The sequence below is a fragment of the Mycetomoellerius zeteki genome, unplaced genomic scaffold (assembly GCF_001594055.1).
Source record: "Mycetomoellerius zeteki isolate Tzet28-1 unplaced genomic scaffold, Tzet1.0 scaffold735, whole genome shotgun sequence".
Taxonomy (NCBI): domain Eukaryota; kingdom Metazoa; phylum Arthropoda; class Insecta; order Hymenoptera; family Formicidae; genus Mycetomoellerius; species Mycetomoellerius zeteki.
In genome coordinates this window covers 131033-158564 of record NW_017257759.1, presented here as the reverse complement: position 1 = coordinate 158564, position 27532 = coordinate 131033, and the positions used below count along the sequence as shown (strand labels likewise).

General features: G+C 35.8%; 1 protein-coding gene across 1 annotated transcript; it reads left to right on the top strand.

Annotated features, from left to right (window-relative positions):
• Positions 1 to 282: 282 nt before the first annotated feature.
• On the top strand, positions 283 to 27292 carry LOC108729463 (tipE homolog 1). The gene is made up of 3 exons (XM_018458594.1): positions 283 to 820; positions 1341 to 1674; positions 26997 to 27292. Exons 1-3 carry the CDS (start codon positions 283 to 285, stop codon positions 27076 to 27078), a joined length of 954 nt encoding a protein of 317 aa, XP_018314096.1. The 3' UTR covers positions 27079 to 27292.
• Positions 27293 to 27532: the final 240 nt, after the last annotated feature.

Here is a 27532-nt window from a genome sequence, read left to right as displayed (position 1 = left end):
CCCTGCCGGACAAATCGTCCACGAGGAAACCGATGATCGATGCATGTCTGCTCGACAGTTGATCCTGGAGGATCAAAAACCCCTTCCCCCCCCCTATAAGTCACGTCTAACGAACGAAGAGATGATCGGTCTGTAGATCGGCGCGCTCGATGAATCGTCGTAGAATCGAGCATCGAGCAGCAGCCAGCACCACCCGAAGAAGAAGAAGAAGAAGAAGAAGAAGTCGTAGAAGGAGCTTAACCGCGTAGCATCGTCTCGATTTCGAGAGAGCCGTCCCGGGTGATGCGCGGAAGCAGCTCCGAACTCCTGCTGGAGGCGAGCTGCAGCCAGTGCCAGAGCGATTACGATCGGGGACATCAAGGTCGGGACAGCGGCGGCGAGCACGACTTCCACGAGCGGGAGCTACGTCGTCGCAAGCTGTTGGAGCTCGGGTTCGGCGCGTCGCGGCGCCGACCGCCACGGCGTACCTGCCGTCAGCGGCTTAATTTCTACGCGACATCGGCGCTGGCCTTCGTCGCCACCTCAGGCGGCGCGGCACTCCTCTTCCTGGTGCCGCTCTACGTCGACCCGGCCATCAGCACCCTAGCGGCGGACTTCTCGCCGGAGCCGGTGATCTGCACAACCTCGCGGCGCGAGGACCTTGCTGGTCTCTTCAACTGCACATGGAGCTCGTGCCGCGAGGGATGTACCAGTGATGTGTACAGTTGCACCCACATATACGTCACGTACACGCCGTGGAGTAATGCCAGTATGAAGAACGACACCGGCGGCAGGAACGTCACTGCGAACACCACGGCTGATCTGGGCACCGTCACTGCCGGTAGGATCACTAAATCGCAGTGTTCCTTAGCGTTTTCCCATTTCTTTCATATCTTTCGTATTGTTAATGTAATTGAGAATAATTATTGGTGATAAAATAAATTGGACGTTAAATCGGATTAGCAAAAAAAGAACTGAAGTAGTAGAGAAAGAGGCAGGAAATTTAAAGCACGGAGTAGAAAATCTGAAATACCGTACTACGATTTTTGTTTCGAAACATAACATTGTTGAACGTGAGATAGTCTATACGATTTATGTCACCATCCTGAACGTAGAATTCGAGACATAATGGATGGAATCTATTGTATAAAATTCGAAAAGGGGTAATGGATATCGCTACTTCTTTCTCTATTGCTATTTGACTATAAAATAGAATGTATCGCCTGGGAAATCGAAGTGAAATTGGAATACATTTCGATTTGGTAGATCAACGTTGCGGATTGCATGCGTGCTTGGCAAGCACAAAAATTCAAATCTCTCCGACGCTAATCTTCGCTGTAAAATATCTCTTTGTCGAGCAGTGTCCTCTCCGGGGGATGTCGAGGCGGTGCTGCTGGTGAACATCAAGGGTTGCGGATATCCGCCGGTAGTCGATTGCAAGAACTTCACCCGCGAGTTGGGTTACGAAGGCGCGAAGTTTCCTTGCCATTATAGCCGGGTGAACGGTAGCATAGTGATGGCGAACTATAATCGCGAGGCACAGGTCGCTACTATCATGCACTTCTTCGCGGCGCCTTTCGTAGTGACTCTCGCGACCAGCGTCGCACTGTGTGTGATGCACTGTGACTGCAGGTGCACGCCGCCACCGCGACATCCGCCGCGCGGCATGAGAAGATCCAGGGGCAACGACCTCAGGTAATTAGTTTCCGCCAAAGTATAAAGCCAGAAAACACACACGTTCGTATACCTGGACAATTTTCTTTCGACGGACGTACGGATTATCATTAGCTTAGCTAACCATATATCCATAATACACACGTTTTGTGCTGAATGAGTTTAAAGTTTTGCCCTTGTTAGTTGAATGGAACGTATATAGAATAGAGTAGAGTAGAGTAGAGTTGTCACATGAAATAAAAGTGTTTTGTTATTGTAAATAATTGTTCAAACGCCCTAACAAACACGTCGAAAATCCGCGCGCGCTGATATTAATGGAATTAACAATATGAATTCACAACAATGACAAGTCATACACGAAGCTGGTAAATTGGTGTTAATACAGCAATTATTGTAATATTACAGCTGCTGCATGAGTATAAAAAATCGATAACGAGTTAGAAGTGTGCCAGAAGTCGTCCGATTTAGAAGGTGTATTTGACGAGGCAAATAAACTTTCTAAACTGTACATAAGACAAAGACGACTTAACAATGATGTTACTACCACCGTACTTACTGTCGTCGTGAAACGATGCTAAACTCTTTTGGCTGCAAATACTGCCTTAGAAGGTATCTCAAAGATCATTTTTCAAGAATTGATTGGTGTAATCTTATCAATCTTCGTGTTCCGTTGTGCATAAATATTTATTTATATGATCGTGTTATCAAACTAAACAATCTTTTCTTCATTCTATTTATATACTTAAGAAAATGGTAAATAACTTTTTTTTATTCGCGTTACATAGTATCAAAAATTTTACAAAAATGTAATCGTGGTCATCTTCTGTCGAGACCGTTTTCATTAAAATTTGCAATATTCAAAATTAGACTCCAATTAATACACAGAAGAGTTTTTCTTTAGAAATTGTTTTGTAAAAATTAATACTCGGTTGTGTCGTTGGAACGCGAAAGCAAAGTAAAGATCTTTGTATAACAATTAGGACAATTGTTTATCAAGTAAATTTTTAAATCCGCTTTGACGCTTCTTCGCTTTCGCAATATCATCGTTCAATTTAGATATTTATATTGACTTACGTTGCTGACATTTTCCGAGAAAGCTTGTTACTGCATGCAATTCGTAGTACTTCACTGTAAAATGATATAGACCAACGTTTCTTCTGATTCACTATAATTTACATGTAAAACGCTTTGCTGCAAATATTAGTGCTTTTGATACACGACGGAACACGGAGCGCTGCCTTAGGAATAGAAATACACATTTATCATATTATTACAGAAAAGAGCGAATCGCAGAAACGGAAATCGGATATCGATTCATCATCTCTCTCTCGTAATCTCCGCTAATTAGCTCCAAAAGGCGTATTCATCTCATTAAACGAGTGCGCTGCCAAAAGCCGTGACGGCGCTCTCCGTGCAACGCAAAGAACATGTAAAAAGAGATCTCTAATTGTCGATAGGATGCCGTAAGTAATTCCGTGCACTCGGAGTAATCGACAGCTCTCTCTCTCACGAACATTGATATGTTGCGTGAACAAGCATTGAGCAGCGCGTAACTCGTGTAACTCGCGTAATCTGCCAATTCTTCCGAATGTCTTTCCTCTCCCCTTAATTTTTCTTCTTAATTAAGTCGTTGAGCGAAACGAGTCATACATATATTATGTAAGTCACATTTTTCTCATTAAAGTAAGAGGTTTTATAAAAGTGCCTCATGTAAAATCCTGTTAATGTATTATAGCAATTTTTCTAGATGAACAGGACTGCCTAAAATACTTGAATAGAACATCTCAATAACACAAACAACTTGAAATAAGTCAAACAACTTGAAATAAAAATACTAAAAATTCAGAGTCACGTCAGAATTATCGACTGTCATAGAATATATGACTACTGCCTAAAATATACGACTTACAATTATTGACTTATCGAATCTGTCGATCACTATTTCGCTCAACTGCTGAATTTTCGCTATCGCATGCCCCTTGCACAGATCAACGCTATGTTAAGAGAAATAAAAGGGACCAGACTGTTGAACCAAAAAATCACATGTCATCAAGAAGCTAATGTAATAACAGCCCGCACAAGGGAACAAGAACAAAAAGAACTATATGTATTGTTATTTCTAAATGTATTCTCATCTCTCATGCGTACTTTGTATACATCGAAGAATCGTTGGAAATGGACTTATCGAGTTTTGCGTTACTACTCTACGAGGGTAAGATATTTAATTCACGTTCAAATAACGGCAAATGTAAGAAGTTAATGCGATTGAAGCAAAAAATCGTTTCTGCTGTGAAAGCATCGCGATTCAACGAGACGCGAATCTCGAGGGCTCATTCCCTCTCCAAAAGCTACCTTGTTATCTTTCTACTTTCGACCGTTTGTCATTTCCACGACGATGGTATTAGAAGACGGAGGATCGGGGGTGGCAAGGATGACAGCTAGCAAATGGCAGCCTCGGCTGTCATACATCAGATTTGGAATAATCGGCGACCCTGGCCGTGTTATATTTCTCTCTCTTTCTTCTCTCTCTCTCTCTCTCTCTCTTTCTCCGCTTCTCCTCTTTTTATATCTCTTCTTTTTCACTTTTCTTCGCAAAGTTGTTTGCTACTGAACGTATCGTGTGCATTTCCACCGCAAACGGTATTTCCGTTGTCAGGATTTTTCGCTTTTATCTCTCCAAGCCACGAGAGTTGTCGCACAAATCGTTGTAATCCGTAATATGTAATTATGTTTTCCCGGACACTGGATTTCAGGATTATCTCGGTAAATGCATTCTATCTGAATAAAACTGGCGTGTATCATTTCTCTGCAGTTCATGCTTTTGTATTTTGACAACGACTTTCAGTGCAATTGTCACCGTCGGTCCTCGTTAATTAATACAAGTAAAGATAAGATCATCATGGAATTTATATAAAGATTATAAAGATAGAAAAGAGAAAAAAGTATGAAATAAAATGTTGTGAAAAACAGTCAAGTCGTATGGTATTCCTGCATCCCACGGGATATTTATAGGACCGATATAGAATGATCTATTAAATAGACGATTTTGCATGTCATGCTGTTTGATCTTCGTTCAATGATACCCTCGAAATTTGTCGTGCACGCTAGAGAAAAGACGCGATACATGATACCGCTGTCGTGTTACTGTTGCTGAAGATCACGTTTCGTATCAAAGGAGAGTAAAGATGAAGTACGGCAAATTCCGTTATCGTATCCTTCTTCCTCAGAATTTCCACGGGACAGACGGATAAGTCGGTCGTGCTATGAAATACGAGAAATTCTTCTCAAATGCGAAAAATTCACTCAGATATAGTTCGTGCAGTGCTATTATCATGTTAACGATTACAGCAAACTTTTCGCTCTCGCTTCACCGTATATATATTATGCGAGATAAATGGACTCGTAATCGCGATAAGGAACACTTCCATTTCCCGTGAAAAGGAGTTGCTTCCGCGAAAAAAGAGAAAGAAGAAAAAGAAGAAGAGTTAGCTCTCTCAAATTTATGTCGCGCAAAGTACATCTTGCAAAATAATCGGTATATTTGACGGTCTGTTTCTGCTGTTTTCTGAGAATCACAGAGAATCGAGCTTCTAGAAAGAATGGAAGAGTAGTAGGTGTACTTAAACGTAGTCATTAACTTGCGACCACGGCGAGATGACATCGTACATAAGCGGATGGAAAGAGATGAAAAAAAAATCCTTTCGAACTTTTAATTGAAACAGCGCTCCGAAAGAGCCGTAGCTTCGTGTCAACACGTGAATAAGAGAATGTCCCGGAAACTCGTTTTACGGCACGGCTAAAGTCTCCGTGGCTATTAGCGCGAAAATGAATGAGATTTTAAACTGGCACATCAGAGGTAGCCTCTTTGAACATACTGAGGACAGTCAGTCGAGAAGAATGTCGCGCAAAAGTTAATGTCATTTGTATCTTTCTTTACTCAATGACATTTATGGCTGGCCTCCTCCCATAGCTGGATCTTGGCCAAAAACTTACAAAAGGATATACTTTTATACTTGTGCTGACGGGTTAATTTATAAGTAACTTCCATTCATCCAACTGCTTGAAAAATTCTAAAGGTATTTTTACGTGAAACCGTTTAAAATTGTTATTTCTTATTTTTGAATATATTTTTCTTACAGAAATTCAATGTAATACTAAAAATTACTTATTTTGTGTATTTAAAACACTGAACAACAGTGCTTTTAATATTCAAAATAAACAATTAATTACTGCCTTTCAGTATTCAATTTTTTGTAAGCACGAATGATTTATTCAACTGGAATGTTTCTGATGTGACGATGAAAGTTATAATTGATGTCAGAAATGTATTGAATAACAATTTTTAAGAGAGTTCCAGAAAAAAATAGAAATCGATTACTTTTACGTATTTATTTCAAATTATATTTTGCGCTAAATTCTTAATAATCTTAATACGATGTGACAATGTTTTGCATACATTTTACATGTAAAATGTAAATAATACATTTAGCAAAATAATGGATTAATGCACATTGTTTTACATTTCCCTCATTCCGTAATATTTACAATTGGATCAACATTTGCGTCAATTAATTTGAAAAGTCGTAACTTCATTCTTATTCTGGTTATCCTATAAGGGCGTACTCAGGATATAGAAAGAATAAACGTTGGAATTTCCAATTATGGGCAAATTGCATGGCTTCTACCGACGCGTGGCGGTTAATTTGACGTTTGAGCAATGTCGCTCGGTATGTTTCGGAGACGCATGAAGTTACGGCTGATTTACTTCTCAAAGCGACGGAGCGACCTGTCGTAAAAAAATTGGCAGTGATCGAGAGACTGATAAATAAATAGAGTATAGGTAGATCGTTCACTGTCTCACGCATTGCAGTTATCTGCAATTGCAATTTGTTGTGCATTTCATGAGAGGCATAACGTGCCGTTAGTTTCATAATTAAATATTTATTTAATTCGAAGAGCTGGTAACAATTGTTTACGATCTTCGCGCGTACGCATGACAATTTCGAGCGCTGACGTGTCTAAAGGATGACTCATAATAGACGATAACATCGAAAAATATATTTTTATTGTACGCAGGAACACTCGTGGAAAATAATCTTTCTTTTATACAATTGAACATGCGGATGATTTAATCTAGTTATAATAATTCTCCGTCATAATAATTTAAATCGTGAAAAGAAAGAGAATTTTTATCTTGTGCATTCATCAGAAACATAAAGCGTTCTTTGCAAACCGCATTCCGATATATCACAATTATTGCACCTTTTTGTTTCAATACTTGTGTGCAAGTTTTATTTATCGTTTTTTCTTATAAACGTTCCGCTGCTTTACATTGTCATAATAATTCGTGCGCTACATAATTTCTTGTGCAATCGGTTATAAACGCATGTATGAGCAACGTAATTCATCTGTAAAATCGCACATGGGTATATATAATTTTACAGCCCGTGTACGATCAGACAGAGCTTAAGGGCGCCTGACTTTACCGACGCACACGCAAAATACAGTTGCAATACCAGTGCTTAATTGCTTCGTGCACACGACGTATAACTGCCTCTGCCTCCAAAACGTGGAGGCGTGTGCGGTAACGGCGATACATCGAAGGAAGATTAACTGTATGGAGCTTAACGTGCAACGGATTTACCTGACGGAGAAGGATAACGGAAACTGAAAGGAATATTAATTCTGAGGTATTTTTGATGCCGTTAAAATTCTAAACTTAATGTTCTTTTAGAATAGTGTTCTTTAAGAATTATCACACTTTAAAATAGATATCGAAGAATAGTATTCTCATTCGGTACGTTCTAATTACAAAATAAATATGATTAAAGGGATTAAAGTGATCAACTTCTCTCGAGAATTTGAAGAAAAAACAGAATTCTTAAATGAAACAGAAATTTGATACGTCATCGTATATAAAAAAGATTCTTTAATTATATAAAGAGAAAACATAAATATCTTAGAGTGGTATTCATAGTCCGTTCTTATTTTAAAATTGTCCTAAATAATGTCTTAAAACGCTAATGCAGCTCTCTGATCGGTTTATGACATCTTAAAACTGTCCTTAAGACAGTCTCAAATATAAAAATCGATTATGAACTACCGGCTTTAATATCTATAAAAACAAATCGCTTTTACATCATTGAAATGTAATATAAAATTCATACCTCGAGTTTCATCCGTTTGTTCTATTGAGATCAACATAATGAAGTGGCAGAAGAAAAAACAGGATTCTTAGATGGAGCAAACACTTGAGATATCATCGTATATAAAAAAGACTTTTACACACATTAAGAAGAAAACATATAAATATCTTAATGTATATATAAATTTTTCATTACCAGAACGTAACGTAAAATAGAATTGAATTTTCACATGTTTGTTCTGTTAAGATCAACATAATGGAGTATTCTGTATTTCTACTTTCATCCACATTGTGTGTTGTCTATATTAATATTTTGTTAATTAAACGAGTTACGCGCAAGAGCCTTTTCGTCAGGTAGAACTTCCTAAGGAATTGTATGCTTCCAAGGAATATTGCAACAGTATCTCATGCACTACCCGCCGTCCTCACAATGGATCCATTCGGGATTCCTACGTTATTGACTATTTATTCAATCTTATATTCGTGCTCGACACGTCCATTTATTCCCATCTCGCGGAATTATGGTTTCGATCAAACTGAATCAGTTCAACGCGTCGAGGTCGCGCGTTACACATACAAGTACATCTTTTACGTGCTCGTACGCGCGTACGCCACACGATCTTACGATATCTCACACATCAACTACGTAGTGGCAGACGCCACTGCTCGGTACGAATCGGTGCAGAAGTGGTTATCTAGTTCGCCATTAGGCACGATTGTAGTTTAATTGCTTTTGACGTACGTTCCGAGTGGAACCCCACTCCAGTCCTTTTATAAAAGTAAAGTCAAATCTCCACGGCACCAGCGCGAACGGAATCACGAGAAATATCGAAGACTTTTATGATATTTTACGTTTTTAATTATGATTAAAAGAGTTAAAGGAGGAGATGAAAGTTGAAGTAAGATTAATGTCTTGAACTGATGAGCGAAGTTAAAAATATTTTTATGACCGTCGTGATAATCCCCTTTCACAAAGTTTGGTAATTTAACCTAAAGACAAATTGCATTTTATTGCAACATTTATATGAACAGAATTATTATTTGAACAGAAGTTGCTTCTTCAGGAAGAAATCATCAAAAATTCTGTGGGAATTTCGTATCGCACACCGCTGTAATCAAAGATCTAAAGTTAAGGAGCAAAGTTGAGATCTTAGATATTCCTTGAATACCTCTTAAGAAATTTTAGGAATTCATAACTTAGCAGCTCTGAAAAATTATCTATTGAAACTCCCGCATCAATTTCCTTCATATTATTTGAAACGGTGCCAACGTTGTTGTTGTTGTTTACCGTTCCGCGATGTCGCACCGAAAGTTTGCTGCCGTCTGACGCGCGATGAGGAAAAGTCGCTATGTTAGAAACAATATGAAGGCTGGAATGCAGGTCATGGCGCGCCTCTTTGGAGTGCATTTCACGTATACCTTCATTGAACAAACTGAACTTTTCACGCAAAGAATTTGATTTAATTATCTGTGCTTTGATTATTTGTGATATAGCCATACAAAGTTTGCCCGAGATCAAAATCAATTAAAAAAGCGTGAACTATGTTCACAACAGGGTGCACAGGACAACAATGCAATCGACAGTGCGATTTTCTGTCAATGCAACTGAAATCAATATATAGTAATTTAACTAGGCAACGAAACCATGCGTAACACATGTAACAATTATTGATGATATTCTGTGAATACTGTTATCTCCATTTAAACTGCAGTTATTCACTGACGATGTTGACGTTAATCATCATCGATCGATATTTCTATGAAGAACTACCATACTAAAGAGTTTTGATTTCAATCGAACTGCTTCAATTCCATTACATTCCTTTTACATTGATAACTTCTGTTCTATATTTTATAGATATACAGATACAACGTGAGTTGTATATACGAATAACATTTGAAACGTGTTCGAAAATCCGAAAACGAAATTTTAGAGGACCATTGAGTTTTCAAGCTCGAGTACCGTCGAAACCCTGTGGCTTCAGGTCCCTCGCGTTCCTATAAATTGTAGCATTATTACGCAACGCTCGCGCTCGTGTAGCTGTGATAATGTTCAATTTATGTCAGTCGGTGACAACTCTATCGAATCGCAGCGAAACGATTCCTAAATTGATCGGTCCGCATTTCTGTAATGGGACGTGCGATGATTGACGCGTTCAGTATTTATTCATGGCACGTTAAATAGGTATCGAGCTCGCCGGCGAGTCAGTAAATCTTTGCCCATTGGCCGAGTGTAAAAACGATCCTAATACGTTTAGCACGTCCCTTTGGATAAGTTATGCACGAGGTGTAGAGCGCTGAATCGAGTTCCCAAGCGGTCCGCGCGGAAACAGATGGCGAAACACCGCTCATCGATCGTGTCCCTTGTCGTCTTGCTGCCAGTTCCCAGTGAAGGGTAGTCACGATATGGCGAAAAGTATTTCAAATATGAGATTCATGCATTCACCTGGATAAGTTCGTCTGGAACTTTCTTCACTTCGCCGATGTCACAAACTATTTTGATTTGGTAATTTATTTCTTTTATGCGCTCGTCACACAAAAAAAAATTTTGCTGAAGTATCTAAAAATTTAGCTAAATATAAGTCTGACAATAATTTTATTATATTATCAAAATAATTATAACAAACGTTAGGCTGATTGTTAGAATATCAGAATTTTTGCAGTATGCTCATCATGCTTGAATTTCCTTTATAATTATTTTAATGATCCAACAAGATTATTTTCAGAACTGTCAAATCTACTTAAATATTTAAAATTTTTTGATATCTCAGCAACGTTACGTTAAGAAAGATTTTATTTTCATTTGAAGTTATTGTAAACGTTCTTATATACTGTTATATTTTAATATTAAAATATGAAGTAAACGTTGTGATTTTTATCATATCCAACATATAAATGAGAAACGGAAAATGTATTATCATTGTAAATTTAATTTAAGTGACATATAATATTCATATATGTAATCAATTATTCTGGTTAATGACGTTAATTCGAACTAAACATATATTAATATTGACATAAATAATAATTTACATTTACATTTTAATCAGAAAAAAATCATTGCAAAAATTTCAAACACTACGAAGCACTACGTTTTTGCAGCACTGTTCGTCTTGTTTGAGTTTCCTACGTAATTATTTTAATGATCAACAAAATTTTTAGAATTATATTTAGCTAAATTTTTTGGTATCTCACTAAAATTAATTTTTCCGTGCAGGATTCATGTTTTAATTTCTATCGTACGTTTTGAATAAAATGATGATTTTGTCATGTATTATAATAAATTCATATATGACGAATTGTACATGAAATATGTGTGACTAAAACGCATGTTGAATTTTAATTTTTTTATTGATGTATTATATATAAAAACTATATATAAAAATAAAAAGATAGAAATACCGAGAATATAATAATTAATATACTAAAAATAGTTACGATATAATGTCCGTTTTTTAATTCAAGAGAATAATCCCAGATTTAAATTAAATTCAATCGACGTCGAAAGAAAATAAATAAGACAGATTGTTAACAAAATTTTTTAAGGACAAAGACTTCCTCATTTATTTTTTATATTTATTTATTTTGTTTGCTTTTCAGAACTTATCACTTTGTAGCAAGAATTATGAACTTCATTTTAAAATTATCTTTTAATAATAAAAGTACAATAATTCGATGAGCAATTATGGAAATATGGCTTCTTACAGCTTACGTCTTAAATTTTTACGGCACGTAAGTGTGATAAATTAGATTTTCTCAAGTAAGAAGTTGATGCAAGTATATAATACTTGAATGAAGCATACGAACCAAAGTAGAGAGTCGGAATTCTAGCGAAATCGTTTCAGAGAAACTCTAGCTCGGCTTCACAAGCGAATTGTTGAATCTTCGAAATTGTGTCTGGAAATACGGATATGGATCAACGGAAGAACTTACGCAAGGCATTCTTCGTTTGAAATTGTACATTACAACTACAAATGAACTTGTAGAATGCAGTCGTACTCCTTGTTTCCATTCTCTACGTTGTTAATATGTGGAATGTTTGGTTTATCTGTTTATTATATTTACGCAGTTTATATTTATTTATTTTATCCTTCTGCAAATTGCCAATATTTCCAACGAGTAATGTTTTAATATTTAATGTTCACAATTGCTTTAGGTGAATATAGGTGTATTGTACATATGTATAATACACGTCGTAATAGGTCACTTAAGAAAATTATATTGATCCGCTGCGTTTCGCTACGAGAAGGACAACAGAAAAAAGCCGTTAAACACTGCGAGGGCTTGCAAACGGGGTGAGAAAAATCCGTGACCGATGCAAGGTGGTCGGTCGAGAGGAATGCAGTTCGGCAAGGACATTGGTGGTGGTATAATAAAAAGAGAGATCGTAAGTTTTTTCTTGCGGCATTTCTTTCGTCGCTATTCTTCTATTCGAAGGACAGCGTGGGCGTCGAAAATGCACTCCGCTCTATTCGTTCTCGGCATTGGCCGATACTCACTATTTTGCCATCTTATCACGTTTATTTTCGTTATATATTTATTCCGCAATGGATAATCAATCAATTGTTTATTTTATTTTATTGAAAATTCTGCATGAATGGATTGCAAAGACAAACGATAGACCGTAAAATAAATATAAAAAAAGAATTTATTTTCTGCATACGTTTGTCGCGTCCGTGAAAATAAAAGATCTGTTACGTAACAGGCTGAGCTATCTTTGAAATAAAGTTTACATAAAACTAATAAATATTTATTTAGCGTTTTGCAAAATTTCTCAAAATCTGTTTTGTACGGAGACACTTCACCACGACATTTCCACACTTTTCACAGCGGGAAACAATTTCTTATAACGAGTCACACCATTGTAGCGGCTATTTTTTTTTCTCTTGTTCGTGGAGTGTTAGAAATGTACTTACTTGACAGCCACAAGTTGCTGCTGGAAAATTTGCGCGTCCAGACTGTTGGACACAAGCGACTTGTTGTGCTTCTCGGAAAAGCTCCCTTGGGGATGTAACAAAAAAACGGACAATGTGACGTGCCAGCACTTTAATTCAAAGATTCCTTTTTTGCGAGGTGAAGAAAATGAGATTCCAGTTGCCAACTAATGAAAAGAAAGTAGTATCGCATTTAGTGTTATATTTAGTATCTCATATCTCGGTTAATTAAACTAAAATTCCGCAATTATATCTCCGATGCCGACTCCAAGGTGCAAACCAATGCTGCGGTCTAACTCACTACGTTTTCCAAGAGAATTGCCGCTTAAGCCACGGTGAAATTAAATTTCTTGATTTGTTTTTACGACTGTAATAGTACGAGTTATGTGTGCCAAGCGGAACGATTGCTTTACGTCGATTTGACGCTGCGGGATTTAAAGAAGAGTGCGGTTTCCATTTAATAAAAAACTGAAAGCACTTTAGAATACGCTATTTCGGTTTTGTTCGGTTTTGTCGTAGCTATCAATATATACTTCGGACGCGGCAACAGCTTATAATATTGAATTATGAGGAAAAGAGCAGAAACTAGAAACGTGTGGTAGAGAATCTCTTGATAGTCACTATCAATTTTCGGAAAATGTATTTGATTTTTTTCTAGTGAAAATACTAAAAAAATCATATATGCATTTTAGATCAGATATCTCGATGTGTAAAAGTACATGACAGTGATGGAAGTGCAAGTCTATATGGACAAGAAAATTTTTTTTAAATGATGAAAAAGCAAGAAAATTTTACCAAAGACAGACTATTTCAAATAAATAGTCTTTTTTAAATAGTTTTCTGTTCATTTTTCTAAAGATTCAACTTCCATACATTCCATTTATAAAAGTCGTCAAAATTTTTCTATTTTTCAAGCGTAAATCTCAGTGAGATAATTTCAAGATTTGTTTTATTCGCGTTTTTCTCTTACTCCATATATGAAAAATTAATTAATTTACGTTTTTTTAAAATATAAAAGGAGATAGAACTTTGTAGCGTTTAATATGCTAATTTTATTTATCGAAATTTCTCTAATCTGAAGTAGATGTACGTTTAAAGAGAACGAAGAATAGTTTCAGAACTTGAGGAAATTCAGCAACTGCCTCAGGCTAAACGGGAAACTAGTTTCCAACGGATCATCAATGATTTCACCGGCACTGCATCTCGCGCTATCAATTTTTGATCACGCTTCCGACAGTATGCCGTACTCGCCGGCGTGGAACATCATGCCGCTTTTCATTCGAACACATTTCACTCGACAAACATAGATAATTGGGAATAATTGTTGCAAATTTGCAAGTGACACTATATCGATATTACATAATCGCAATTTGTCGCGTGGATTTTATTGAAAGTATTATGTAAAAAGAGAATACTACACAAATAGCATCGACATTAATTTGTTTCTTATATTTGTATATTAAATTACTTGTACATACATTATTTTGCCCGATAAACAAATACGTATTCATTTATAAAGTTGCACAGCAACATGTAAACCAATTATTTTATTTTATTTTATTACTCCTTTGTACCGTGTTTTATAACCTATTAGCCTATTGGTGTTCTTTCACGAATTGCGTCGCTCCTCGAAGCTCACATGCCACTCAGCCAAATTGCACGCATACGTTTATATTGAATTCCTGGATATATTAACGTGCACCATCTCTCATCTTCGTAACGGTGAAATTATATGCAAGTATTCCAGCAGAATTTGGGCTGACATACACAGCAAATTGGAGCTTAAAAGCTACTAACTGAAACTCGAGTTTATATCTTTTGAATGCCACCAGTCTTTTGAATACGCGACACTGACAGGACACTGATTTGGTAGGACAGGTATTTGGCCCCGATGTAAAGGCTCATTTATTAACGTCCATCGCGGGACATCGCAAATTAATCTCATGGCATCATGATCCGCATTACGATCCTCAACAACGATATGATCAATATGCTCAATAATCGATTAAAAATCATTTATTTATCATCATCTTTTATATCTAACTTTCCAATTTCATTCAAAAGATGAAAAACAGAATTGTAAGATTCGTGCATTTTTTATTTTCTATTTGTCTTTTCATTTGGAATCCTTTGCGGAAAATGATTAGATTACTTTTAACATGTTGTTCGCAGCACCGATCCGGAAAACGTTTGCGCAAGCGAAAGTCAGCGGCTCGTTCGATATAGACTGCAAATGTGTATTTATACCCGCGTAAACTTCGATCAAAAGTGATTCACTCACGCGGAGGTCGCTTTCCGGAAATACTTTCCAACTGTTTCTTTCCATTGACATAGAATGAACTACGCATCTTCGATTTTTCGCTGGTTGTTGGTTAATGCAAGAACTTCAGCTTACGTTTGTAAGCTATGCGATAAGTTGTAACGAAGCGAACGTCAATATAGCCCGCGCTGTGCATAGTCCCATCGTAGAGCAACCATAAGTTGTTCAATACGTGAATTGCACATATTGCGATCAAAAAGTAGCCTCGTCTGCATCTGTGAGGAATCTATCGCAAATATTCGCCAGTGCTTCCATTGGCTGCCGCCTGATGATTAAGTATTCTGTATAATTCGTCGAATTAAGGCGAGAGCCTGTATTATTTCGAATTAATATAACATTCTGTTTATCCATAATTTAATTATCGAACCCGCTTGTACGCGCGCGATATTGCGCGGTGCAATAATTAATTTTTATATGATGCTTTTATAAGTAATATTAAATTCCCATCACATAAACGAACGCGCTCGTCGAAAACGCTCAGCTTTAAATTATAATTAATTCTCCCTATCATCAGTTTTCCCGACGCGTTTAATTATTTCTATCGAATCGGAGCTAGTACCCTTTAAAATTTACCGCAAATAGAGTTGACGGTGTATCGCTGCGTGCGAGCATGCGAATTAATTTCCGTATAGTGATGTATCACTATGACGATGAAAGCTAAACGAGTGTTCGATATGGTAAATAAAGTTATGGAAAAATCGATAAAGTTCACCGAGGATAGTTGTACACGTGCACATATAACACGTTAATGGTACGTAAATCGTCCAATTTTAATTAACTCTACGAAATTTTAAAAAGAAATGTCTTCGTTAATAGGCTATTTTCAACTTATGTACCGCAGCCAGTCAGACCTGTAAGATTCTCACGGTCCTATAGATCCGTGAGAATAGCCACGAACAGCCAACAATTATCTGTCTCGTCGAACGTGAGATAACAACGATTTCACGTCGCGTAGCAGTGACGTCCGACAAAAGGCGAGAATTTAACGGAAGTCGAGTGTATTCTGAGATGAAGATTGATCTCGACGAATAAGCTTGGATCAGCAACCAAACGCCTCTCTCCATCGGTTGTTATTAGCTGAAAGTTCCTGGACGCACTCCAACTCGGAATCAGCCTCATTTGATCGCCAACTTCTCGTTATATTTCCGAAATCGGTCATGAGCCACTCTTACGAAGTAATGATTGCCTTTACTTTTTTTCCTTATTAGTGGGACTAATGTAGATTGCCTTGGTGATTTATAAAATGGAGATTGCGATCATATCTTCTTTTTATATGAAAATAAATCTAAATTTTATAATAAAAAATCTGATTAAATTGGAATTAATTAAATCTTTATCAAAACGAATCTTGCTTTATAATCGTAGCTTACATTGTTTGACAAAGAATTGCAAAGGATACGTTTTTTATAGCTCTCTTTTTTTTGTGTCCGATATTTCACATAGCGGGAGATTTTTACAGTTTTGTTTGTAATTTTGTACTTTATTCACATCAAGTTATTTCATAAAACGAGCTTCAACAGATATTTTATTATTTATGTAACACGAAAGATTACAGAGCTTCAGCTAATTAAACTTTTATTGTAACAGATTAAACTTTTCCGAGACAATTAGCATGAGCTATTAAGATATTTTAATAATTGAAAAAACAGCTGCTGATTTTAGCAGCTTTATTATTAATATATCGTTCCGCGAACGTTTCGGATTATTTTACCTCATAAAAGAGATTGATCAATAATAGAACGATTGATTTTACAATTGTGCAATTATTTCATAAATATAAAATTACACTGTAAATCGCCCTTTGATGACTATATAGATATATGTAAACGGAGAGTAATGACGTTTGTATAGCACTTATATTAAATTAATGTACGCCTATACATGCTGTTGCATGTTAACGTTCATGTCTGAGGATGTGTAATAAGTAATTAACTTGCGCAGCACTGCCCTGCAAATTCACGAAAGACTACCGATATGAAAATCGGGCTTGAAACCTTATAATCGGATCCAAAGTTTCACCCTCAGCGCTCCTTGTACAGACTCGTCTTGTAACCACTTCTACACATTCGTAGTAAACTAAACTGAGTCTGAAACTAAGCGACTTAGAACTTACTTGGGAAACTTCTATTCCATTACGTAATCACGATATAGACGCCACCGATGTATGTTCTTGCTGTCATTCTTGAACACGGTCCACATAGGGTACATACTTAGTAGAATTGTGACGCGGAATTCTCGTAGAAAATTTTGTCGAAAGCTTTCCAGAAAATCCGTTTCCAGAAAATCCGTTTCCAGGAACGAGTTAATTCATAAATTTTACATGAGAACTTTTGAAGAAGTCTTGAAAAAAATGTTGAAAAAGTTAATGAAACTGTAAAAATATATCAAATAAAAAATAAATAGGTATATTAATCACGAAGAAAATAATTCATTGATGTATTTATTATACATTAATTGTAACATGTTCAAAAATGTGCATATAATTAAATTAAACGATTTATAGCCTCGTATTAATAATCTGGCATTCAGAGAAAAGTGTCGTGACATCTTAAAGAAATATTTTTATACCATTCATTATTCTATATTATTTGATGATGATAAAAGCGTACCCCAATTCTGTAATAATTTGCATTATATACCAAGATTAAATCCGTCATAACATTCGCGAAATAGTTTTGTAAGAGAATATTATCTGTAAACGTAGGGAAGTCGGTAATTGTATTTACAGAGCACGGACGGAATTTTCTCCCTATCCTGAACGTATATTTTCCTGATAGAATCTTTTAATGGCGCACCTTTATAACAACACTCGTAAAATAAGTTTATACGTTTCTTCGCGATCTTTTTCACATGCTGATGAAACGGACGAATTTCCCGGACCAAAATTTTGTTGGGTTCCAACGCCACGCTGTTGAAAGAAACAGGCTTCCGGAAGTGACTTATCCGTAAAGAAAACAGGGTCCCTTTACGAATAAGAGTACATGCTATGATTTCCACGGTCACTCTCTATCTCGAAGAGCACGCCCTGCAACGATATTACATATGTGATCTCATATATATGTATATTTATACATGTGTTATATTCGTGTGCACGGAGGACGCGAGCGAGAGGCACACGTAATGGCGATACGATGTTTTAAGGGATATAGGTCAGGGATTCGCGAGATTCTGTACGTGAATGCTTCGACGGTGTTGTTCTATATCAGCGTTTAACCTGAATTTTGTAACGACCAACATCCGTCCAGAACAAAGCGTAACGATTCGGTTATGAGTACCTGAGGAATGGAACGGCGCAATTTTTTCACCGCGAATAATTGGAAATGTGATTAGAGAGCTCAGGGGCCGCTGCGAAAACTCGTGACGATGCACTAAAGTTAATTAACGTGCAAATCTTAAAGTTTACACTCGACATTAAAATGTTAACGTAGTACCATTTTTTTTACTGCTAACGTGTTCGCGTTCGCGAAAATATGAGACTGTGGAAGATATCGCACATTTTTCGCATGCATCAACAGAAATCATATTTAAAAATTGAAAATGATAATTACACGACCGGAATTTTGCATAAATATGAACGTTCACTTTATTATTGTTTAAAAAGGACGCTAAAATATATTAACATATTAAATATAATTATTAAAAATTCTTTTCATTTAATTATACATAATTATACATAAAATAAATAATAAAATTATTTCTGCCTAATAAAATATTGTTAAGAGTTCTTTTCATTGGTATTTCTAGTTTCACTAATTTTTATTTGCATTCTGTTAGCTGCTGCTTGTAATATTATTGTCTTTCTGAAAATCGCTCGAAGAAATAGACATTCAAATCTTTGCACCAGCGAAGTTGTATATTTGCATAATTTCATATTGCTTTATAAAATTTATTCTAGAACGCCGTTGGGACGACACTTTATGCAAAATACTTCATCAACTAGAGCAACGTCGCTCGCAATTTTTTAATCGCGTGTTAAACTGATAACCTGGCAGCTGATGCCCGTGGCAGTCGATTAATTCACGACTAATTTTTTGACCTCGTGTTCGCGAAAAACAATTAGCGATCGATAACTTTCCTTGAAATCATTCTACTTTCTACAGAATTGTCATATCTGGCAAACTATTATACAGTAACGATCTAATAACCGGTATATCATGAACTTCAATAAAAGCAGTGAATATAAAAGTAAATTTCGAAAAAGAGAAGCGAATTCACAGAGACTGACATACGTGCTTAGAATAAAATAGATAATCTTGTATGACAAAGTGCTTTTGAAAGTAAAGAAGAAGCAGAATAAGATATGACTGTATATAATATTGCAAGCAACATAAAAATCTAAATTAAATCCATTGTTGGAAGACATTTCGGAGGGCTTGATATCAATTTTATGAAATCTCCGCGAACAATCTGTTAAAGAAATATCCGGGCGGTATCAGGATTGCTCCAGTTTTTTTTCAAAGGATATTAATATATCGAAAGAGAAAGGGAAAAAAGGAACTTTCATTTCCAACTTTTTTTCAGATTATAATCACCGACCGCCATGTGCTTCCACTATGTTCAGCCATTTTCCAACATATATAACGCAGCTGGCGATCTTTGACCGCGCGCAATCTTTCCAGCACATTACATTAAGCTCGTGGACCTTTCCTGAACAAATTTAGAGTTGATCCTATTTATGCTGCGGCAGCGACGAATCTATACGGAAACTAATGAAGCTTAAACTTTCCGTCCCCGTTGGTCACAAGAGTTCTTCACGAATAACTCAGTCTCTTTCCAGTATTTATTATTCTCTAATAATAGAGAACAAGTGCATAATTTATATAAAATTAATTTCTAAAATTTAATGTTTGATTTGCATAAAAATATTACAATTACTTAACAATAATCCATATATTCGTCACATAACAATATTTCTTTTTTAAATTTTCTTTTTAAGTAATATTAGCATTATTATTTTGTGTTCGTAAACTAAATTTTTTATAAAAACATATATATCAATTTTTTTAAAACTACATAACATTCTTTTATGTATAACAGATTCTGTAACAGATTCTGTATAGTGTCTGTAATATCTTTTTGTTCAGTTATACGCTATAAAAGTTTGCACAAATGATTATTTTTAGGTCAAAAGACTTACCGTCTATTCCTGTCTGCGAACAAACATAAAAATTCTGTTCGAGTTTACTCGAGATTACTTCCTTTGAAAATTTAAAGCCACGCCTTCGAACGATGGCGAATAGATACGACGACTTTTGTACGTGATTTCGGCGAATGTGCTCAAAGAATTCGGTTCTTCGTACATTTGTTATCGCTCTTCTACACCCAGTGTGTCAAAAGCTACTTTGGCATTCACTGAAACGAATGTCGCTTTACTATATACGATATCATGGTTGAGTTGACAATTGAAAGGTAGAAATGCACCCATTGTCTCTCTTTATATGCGTGAGATTCGTCGTGTTTTTATTATTTGAATCACGTCCTTATCATTTCAATGAATGCCTTGATTTAATATTTTTAGATACATTTTCAAAAAATATGTAACAATAAAGATATATAAAACTAAAAATATATATATTAATAAAAATAAATATCTATAAAAATAATATATGACTATAAAAAACAACTGTAGGTATAAGCGCTTGGAAATAATATTTCTTTTGTGAGTTTAAAAATTAGGTGCATTGAATTTCTGGCGCTGACTCTCTTCGTAGTTTTACTTTTTTAACGGAAAAGAAGATCGCCCGGGAGCGCCTTTTATGATATTGCATTAGCGTAATTTTACATGTAGTAAAAAAGAACGCATTACAGCGATGGTAGGCGGTAAAGCTTTGCGTAGGCAGCGGTATGTACTTGCGCTCCGTTGAATATTTACGAATGGTTCGTATAAAAAATTGGGAGCACATCTTAAAGATCGCCGTCAGCAACGTCCCACGCACGCGGAATAAAACAGCTGGCTATATTGCAACGTGAGATCCCGAGTTTCCGTCTCATAATTCCTTGACTAAGGAGTTGACGCCAGCTACGACGCCGTTAGGATTATTTTTAGCTCTGATTATGCGTAATAAATCTCGAGCCCTCTTGCCGATTATGTGATCAAACTTAATCTAAATTTATGGCAAGGTCATGTATTTTACTGTGTTAGTAAAAAAGTAATTCTACATAATATAAACGGATATAAACCCAAATCAAGATTTAAAAGGATGCAGGAATATTCACTTTAATATAAAAAAAACACCTGCAATAAAATTCAAAATAAGAATGGAAATTAGGAAAAAACTCCTATAAAAAGATAGCAGAGCATTTGTAAAGAAATAAAAGTATTTTACACAAATATAATCAATAATAACAATGAAATAGTAATCTTTGTATGCTATCGTAAAAATTTCTTTTACACGTGGCACTTTTCCGTTATCGATAAATATAATACAATGAGAACAACATGGCTTAATGTGCCTGTTCTCACGAATTTCGTGTGTTTCTGAACACTGTATATGCATGCGTTCGTGCGTACTCTGGTTAGCGTGACACTAACGAATTTACGTCGGGGCTGAAAGCTTTACACCGAACTCTCTTGATTATCACATACGTGCCTCGATTGCCATGATTACATTTACGAAGGTCACCGGTACATTCCTATTCGATATAATTGCGATTGTTTGTTAAATTATAATAAATAATACGTAAGCATTATTAAATTACAATAAATAATGGTATAAATCATATATGCGTATGTCAAACCGTAACTGCAACATCTGTTATTACATTGATTACAATTTAACGCTGCTATGAATACTACAATTTAACTCATCGATTAAACTGTATTGGGCAAAATTATAAACTATACTGCAGTTATGGCGATCAAAACTATATATCCAGCTTATCTTAATCTATCGGATTTTTGGCAAAGCTTCTGAAAGAGCGGTCGTTTAATCTAATGGAATCCATATTTATAGCTTAAAACGGCGGTTCCTACGAGCTTGCAGGTCGGGGATTAGTGACGATAACAACGAAGTAATATAAGAATGTACCTATTTAGATTTCTATTTAATATATATTCATCATACATCTTCTCTTTAGATTAAAATTTTTCAAAAATAGATTATTTAAAAATACAAAAATCTTAATCTTGATTAAATAAATATAGCAATGATTTAGTTGGTATATTTAAATGTTTATTTTAAGAAATAGAGAGAAGTTTATAAAGGGCTTATTAAATTCAGTTACATTGCAGTACTCTTTTATAGCTGTAAAGATCAAGGTAAATGATTGGACAATGTGCTCTTTATAATATGACTCACTACTGAGTAATATTGTGCCAGCCAACACGGTACAATTATCTCAACTCCCATTCTCCCGTAACGACGGTTAAGAATTAGCTCGCCTAAAAGCAAGCACGTACAGTGTCGTCGGACGTATCCCGAAGAGACGTCGTCCACGACCTTGTCAACTCCAGGTACCCGCCAAGTCCCCTGTTGATCGCTGACGGCGAAATCCTTATTAAACGCCGTGCAGTCTGTGACTCCAATTTCGAACTTCAATCGAGCATGTCAGCCGAAGCGGTCCTAAAATTTACGTCCCTTGAGCATATTGCGAGCTCTCGTAATCATAACTTTGCGTCTCGTGGGAGTTGTGCGAGCGTGGATAAGGACGCGTATCCGCCACCTCTTCTGCTGTCACGCAAGTACTTGTAACATTCGTTGACATTCTGAAAAGGTCATACTCGTTGGCCACGGTTGAGTGCTGTATATGCTGATGGACGGGCACGAAAGACAGAAAGAGAAAGAGAATTCAGTTAACTGCATCTAAAATGCAGCCCTGCGGGCCAAACTGCATTACCTATCGAAGAAATTTTTAACACCAAAGTGAAAAGTGAACGTCGCTTATTTCAACTGCAGTTTCTATGTTCATTTTACATCAAGTAATCAGCCCAGTAAAAATGAAAAAATTTTTAAATACGTTACGAGTAGCTCTGTAACTATATATGCCATTATTATAAAATTTTTGAAATTAAGTATTAATTTCAAGTAAAAAATATTCCTATGAGGAAGAACGAATTTGAGAATACGAGATTTTTTGTTACAAATATATTTTATATTAGCAAATTTCAAGATTTGTAAGAGAAAAGATGAAAATTAAATAAATCTTAGCAAAAATTTTGTGGATATAATTAAAAGAGAAATATATATACAGTATATATTTTATATAAAATAGTAATAATACACATACTCAAATAATTTTTATCGATTTATTTTATTGGAATCACTTTATCTCTCGATGTAATTTTCATTTGGACATTATACACTTTGCCAAATGTCGAAAAATTAAATGGAACAGGATATTAATTCATAAACAGTTATCGAATTGTATCGCTCAATTTGTACAACTTCAAACTTTAAACTCGCCATGTTCGAGCATGATGGTAGAAATCACTTCTGGTCGCATAGGGACTTGTAACTTTATTGGTTACAATGAAAGTTTGAATTAATAAGGCACTAAAGCCTGCGATGAACTTTATGACGATCTTATCGAAGTCCTGTTGTTGCACGCTCGTAAACGTAACAAGTACTTCACCTGCTATCGATTTTTTACTGGTATGACAGTCACGTCATAGAACGATTTAGACTATTGCAGTTGGATATCATTTTTATTCGGTTTCCTTATTTTTCCTCTTTTAATATTTAATTCAAAAGTCTCTGGAATTCATTACATAAATGTCAAGTAAATCGTTACAACTTATTCAGTTACTCAGTTTTTCGGTTTTTCCGAAAATCTCCAATGTGGTTTTTCTCGTTCCATTTTTTCTTCATTTATGCACACTGCACTTGAATTGCTATTATTGTAATACACCGCGAAGTAAAGCTAATGGAAAGCTCCACGCCAAGCAAACGATGTCGCTATGGGATTCGACAAGTGACGTAAACAGTTTGAACATGAAAAAGTGACAAAAGAACTAAATAATTAAAAAATTCTTGCTTACACACTTGTCGGATCACGATTAGCACGCGATCTGATCTAAGCGTTGTCGGACCATTATTGAGTAGTAACCACTGCGTGAGCGACGTCGTCCGATACCATCAGTTTACTACTGCGCCTGACAATAGTATACTCAGTATTCACCGCTCTTTTTCAGCGGAACGATGTAGGTCATGGTGATATCGCGTTCAGAATTTTTTTTTTCCTCATCACCCACGGCGATTTGCTATCCCGCCCCCTCCCATCCCTGTCATCTCGGTCTGCTCTTCCGTTAACTCGACGTACTAATCTTCGTTATTTCTCTTATAAACCCTTTACGTCAGGTCTACATTGCCGTGGATAGTTTTAATCTTTCACAAAAATTATTTTACACTTTTCCCGTGCTTTATTGCTTTTTATTAACGTTATTTTTACGCTACGAGATATTGAAGCTGATCCGATTATAACAACGTATTTTAAAAAATTTCAAACCGACTTTTTCCTAGCAATAAATTATCTTTTTCAACAAAATTTTTTAATCTTTAATATTAAAAAAATTTAATAATATTTTACTTGATTAATTTCTTCTACACTTGAACTTATTTATTATATAAAATCATTGATGTTTAATTAATTTTTTAAAGCAACGTTAAGGCTTTAAACTACTTGATAAATGCTTATTATAAGCCATCTACTTAATTCTAAGATGTCCAATTATATTTTTTATGATGACGGTGTCATTCTATTGTATGAGGAGAGCCCGTATGAATATGCAATATTCTTAAGCTTCAGCCTGATTGTTAAAGCACGAGCGAAGTCTTTAATTTAACAATTAATTCGGGTTGAAGTGGTTTCTGTAGAAACTAGCGGCAGCAATAGGATGTATGTACCAAAAGAGAAAACGTCAAAGCGAATCAAAATGTAACAATTCTCATGTAGGTTGCAAGCTGCATTGTGGGAAAGGCAAAAATTCAATGAAGTCGTAAAAGATTAAGGCATCGCCATACATCGTAACGCTTTCATTTCTCGGTCCTTCGTTGTAGCATTTTAATCATTTGGCTAGGTGTGTGTCAGTGATATACATGGTCATCATAAAAGAATTATTGCGTTTTATGATAGCATATTTAAGCAAAGAAGGAGTGGAATTCTCAACGAGAATATTTTGCCATAATGCTAAAAAGTAATCCTATCCAGAAGCATACAGATAATTTGGTGCTTCATAATATGATTTAATATGTGTACATATTAAACCATTTCGTTTTATCTCACAATTCTAAAGTAAAATAAAAAATAAAAGTAATGAAAGTTCTTTTTAATTATTACAAGTCACTGCAAGATTGAAAGAAATTGGAAAAGGCGTGTAATGGCAATCAAATGCTTCCAACATAAAAAAAATGTATAATTGTTACATAACGTTATAAACCATCGTGCGAACATTGTTGGCATATACCGCTTCATTGACGTCATATCGCATTCATACACATTCATATGAGTTGCACATTTAATCATAATCGTATACGTGGGTTATAGCCCACGCAGAGTCACGTAAGGGATGAACGGCAGCCGGCTTACAAATTTCGACGTAAAACTTCTAATTATTTCATTGGGATAACGTATATTTCTAAAATCACTGAAATGTATTTTCACTTTAACAAATGAAAGAATCTTTCATATTGCGAATCATTCTATCGCTATTCGTATATGTATGAAGAAACGATGGGGCGGAACGACTCGATTATTCACTCGTTATAACAGCGAGTTCGTCGTTATGCAATCAAGGATTTCATGCTGTGTGTACTTTATTGTTTTCAATCGTTTCATTACGCGCGCGTTTCTTTCATCGATTTTTGAAACTATATTATTTATCAAAGAGAGCGAAAAGATAGAAAAATGTCGACAGCGAAACTTCAAATTAAAGGTCTTTCTTTAACTTCATACCTTTGTGCTTTAAATTAATATACTAGTTATTCATAAAGAAAACACTCAAACGTAGCAAAGAAAAAAATGTTATTAAAATAAAAGAAAGAAGCACAGAATTTTTACTATTCTCTTTGCTTTTATCGTTATCGTGAGAGATATTTCGCTACATAAATTTATTACGGTAAAAAGAAAATAGTAGACACTGAAGTTACACATTCCAACAAATTGCATTTCTAAGAATCTCATCTTGACTGATTTAACGAAGTGCCTTAATAAGAAAAAACCGAATCTATAATGCAATAGAAGTTTTCTATCCGAAAGGGTTAACAGTAAAATAAATTATATGCACTTGGTGCATACCATAAATTCAATATAATTTAAATGGATTTTGCGATTTCATCAACTTGCAATCCATGGACATTAAACTGTTTTAATAGAGCTTATTAAACTTGCAGTCTTCTTGTTGGAAGAAACAGCAATACCCTTTTTCCATAATTTAATGGAAAATTTCCTCTGATATCTTCTATTTTATTAAGAGAATCAAACAGAAAGGTTCTAAGATATCTATATAACTTGCATTATATCTTTCTTATGTTGTGCTCGACGCTTGCCTCTCGAGAAACTTTCTCTCTCCACTTTTCTCTTTTCTTCACTTGTGCATAGCTAATTACTAACACCAACTTCAATTAATATTATAAAAGAAATATCATATTATTTTGTGATATTAATCACTACATTATAATCTAAATATCAAGTCGACATCAACTAAAAATATAACATCAATGTTATAATATAATTCCGTACTTAATAATATAAATGTAACGTAACACACGGAATTACATGGAGTTACATTGTTGAGTGCAAAATTATAATATAATACTTATTATGTTACTTTTAGTTGATATACTGAATAAGAACTCTTGTCTTCAATCTTTCATATTTTTCTATTTGCAAAGACGATGTAAGAGCTTTTCTTGATCTTGATGACATCGATTAAATCTACTCTGTCTTTCTTCTGATGATATCTTTCTTTTTCTTGCGTTAATAATTTCATTCATTCTTTCTGTTGCAGCGACCACTCAATCAGCAACCGCGTGGACCGTCGTGGACACCCGACGCATTGCGAGTGTGGCGAAGTGACGAGGCCCTTATGACGACGCGAGGAGACGGCCGAGAGTGCCCTGGCCACGTCGCAGTCCGATTTCTAGGCCCCATTCACTCTTCCTACCCTCGACCGTCCTTCCAATCCCCCGGCTATAATTCTCCCTCGTTGAATTCCGCATGTTTTTCGGCTGCACTTCAATCCGACCGTCCCCACTCGACACCCTCACACGTGTACATACGAGCATTCGCGTTTACACGCATACGTAAACACGCAGGCACACACGAACATATGGACACAGGTGCAGGAACAAGAAAATGATCCTTCGATCTTGCGCTGTTAGCACATGGTTACCGCGTGGTTAATTGGTACAAGGGCGGTTCGCAGCTAGTAATTACCGGCTACTACACGAGCCTGATAGTAATTGAGCGGTGCAATTGTGCGATTATAAAAAGCATGCACGACGAAAACATATCGTGCATGATTGTAACGTGTGATTTAAAGAA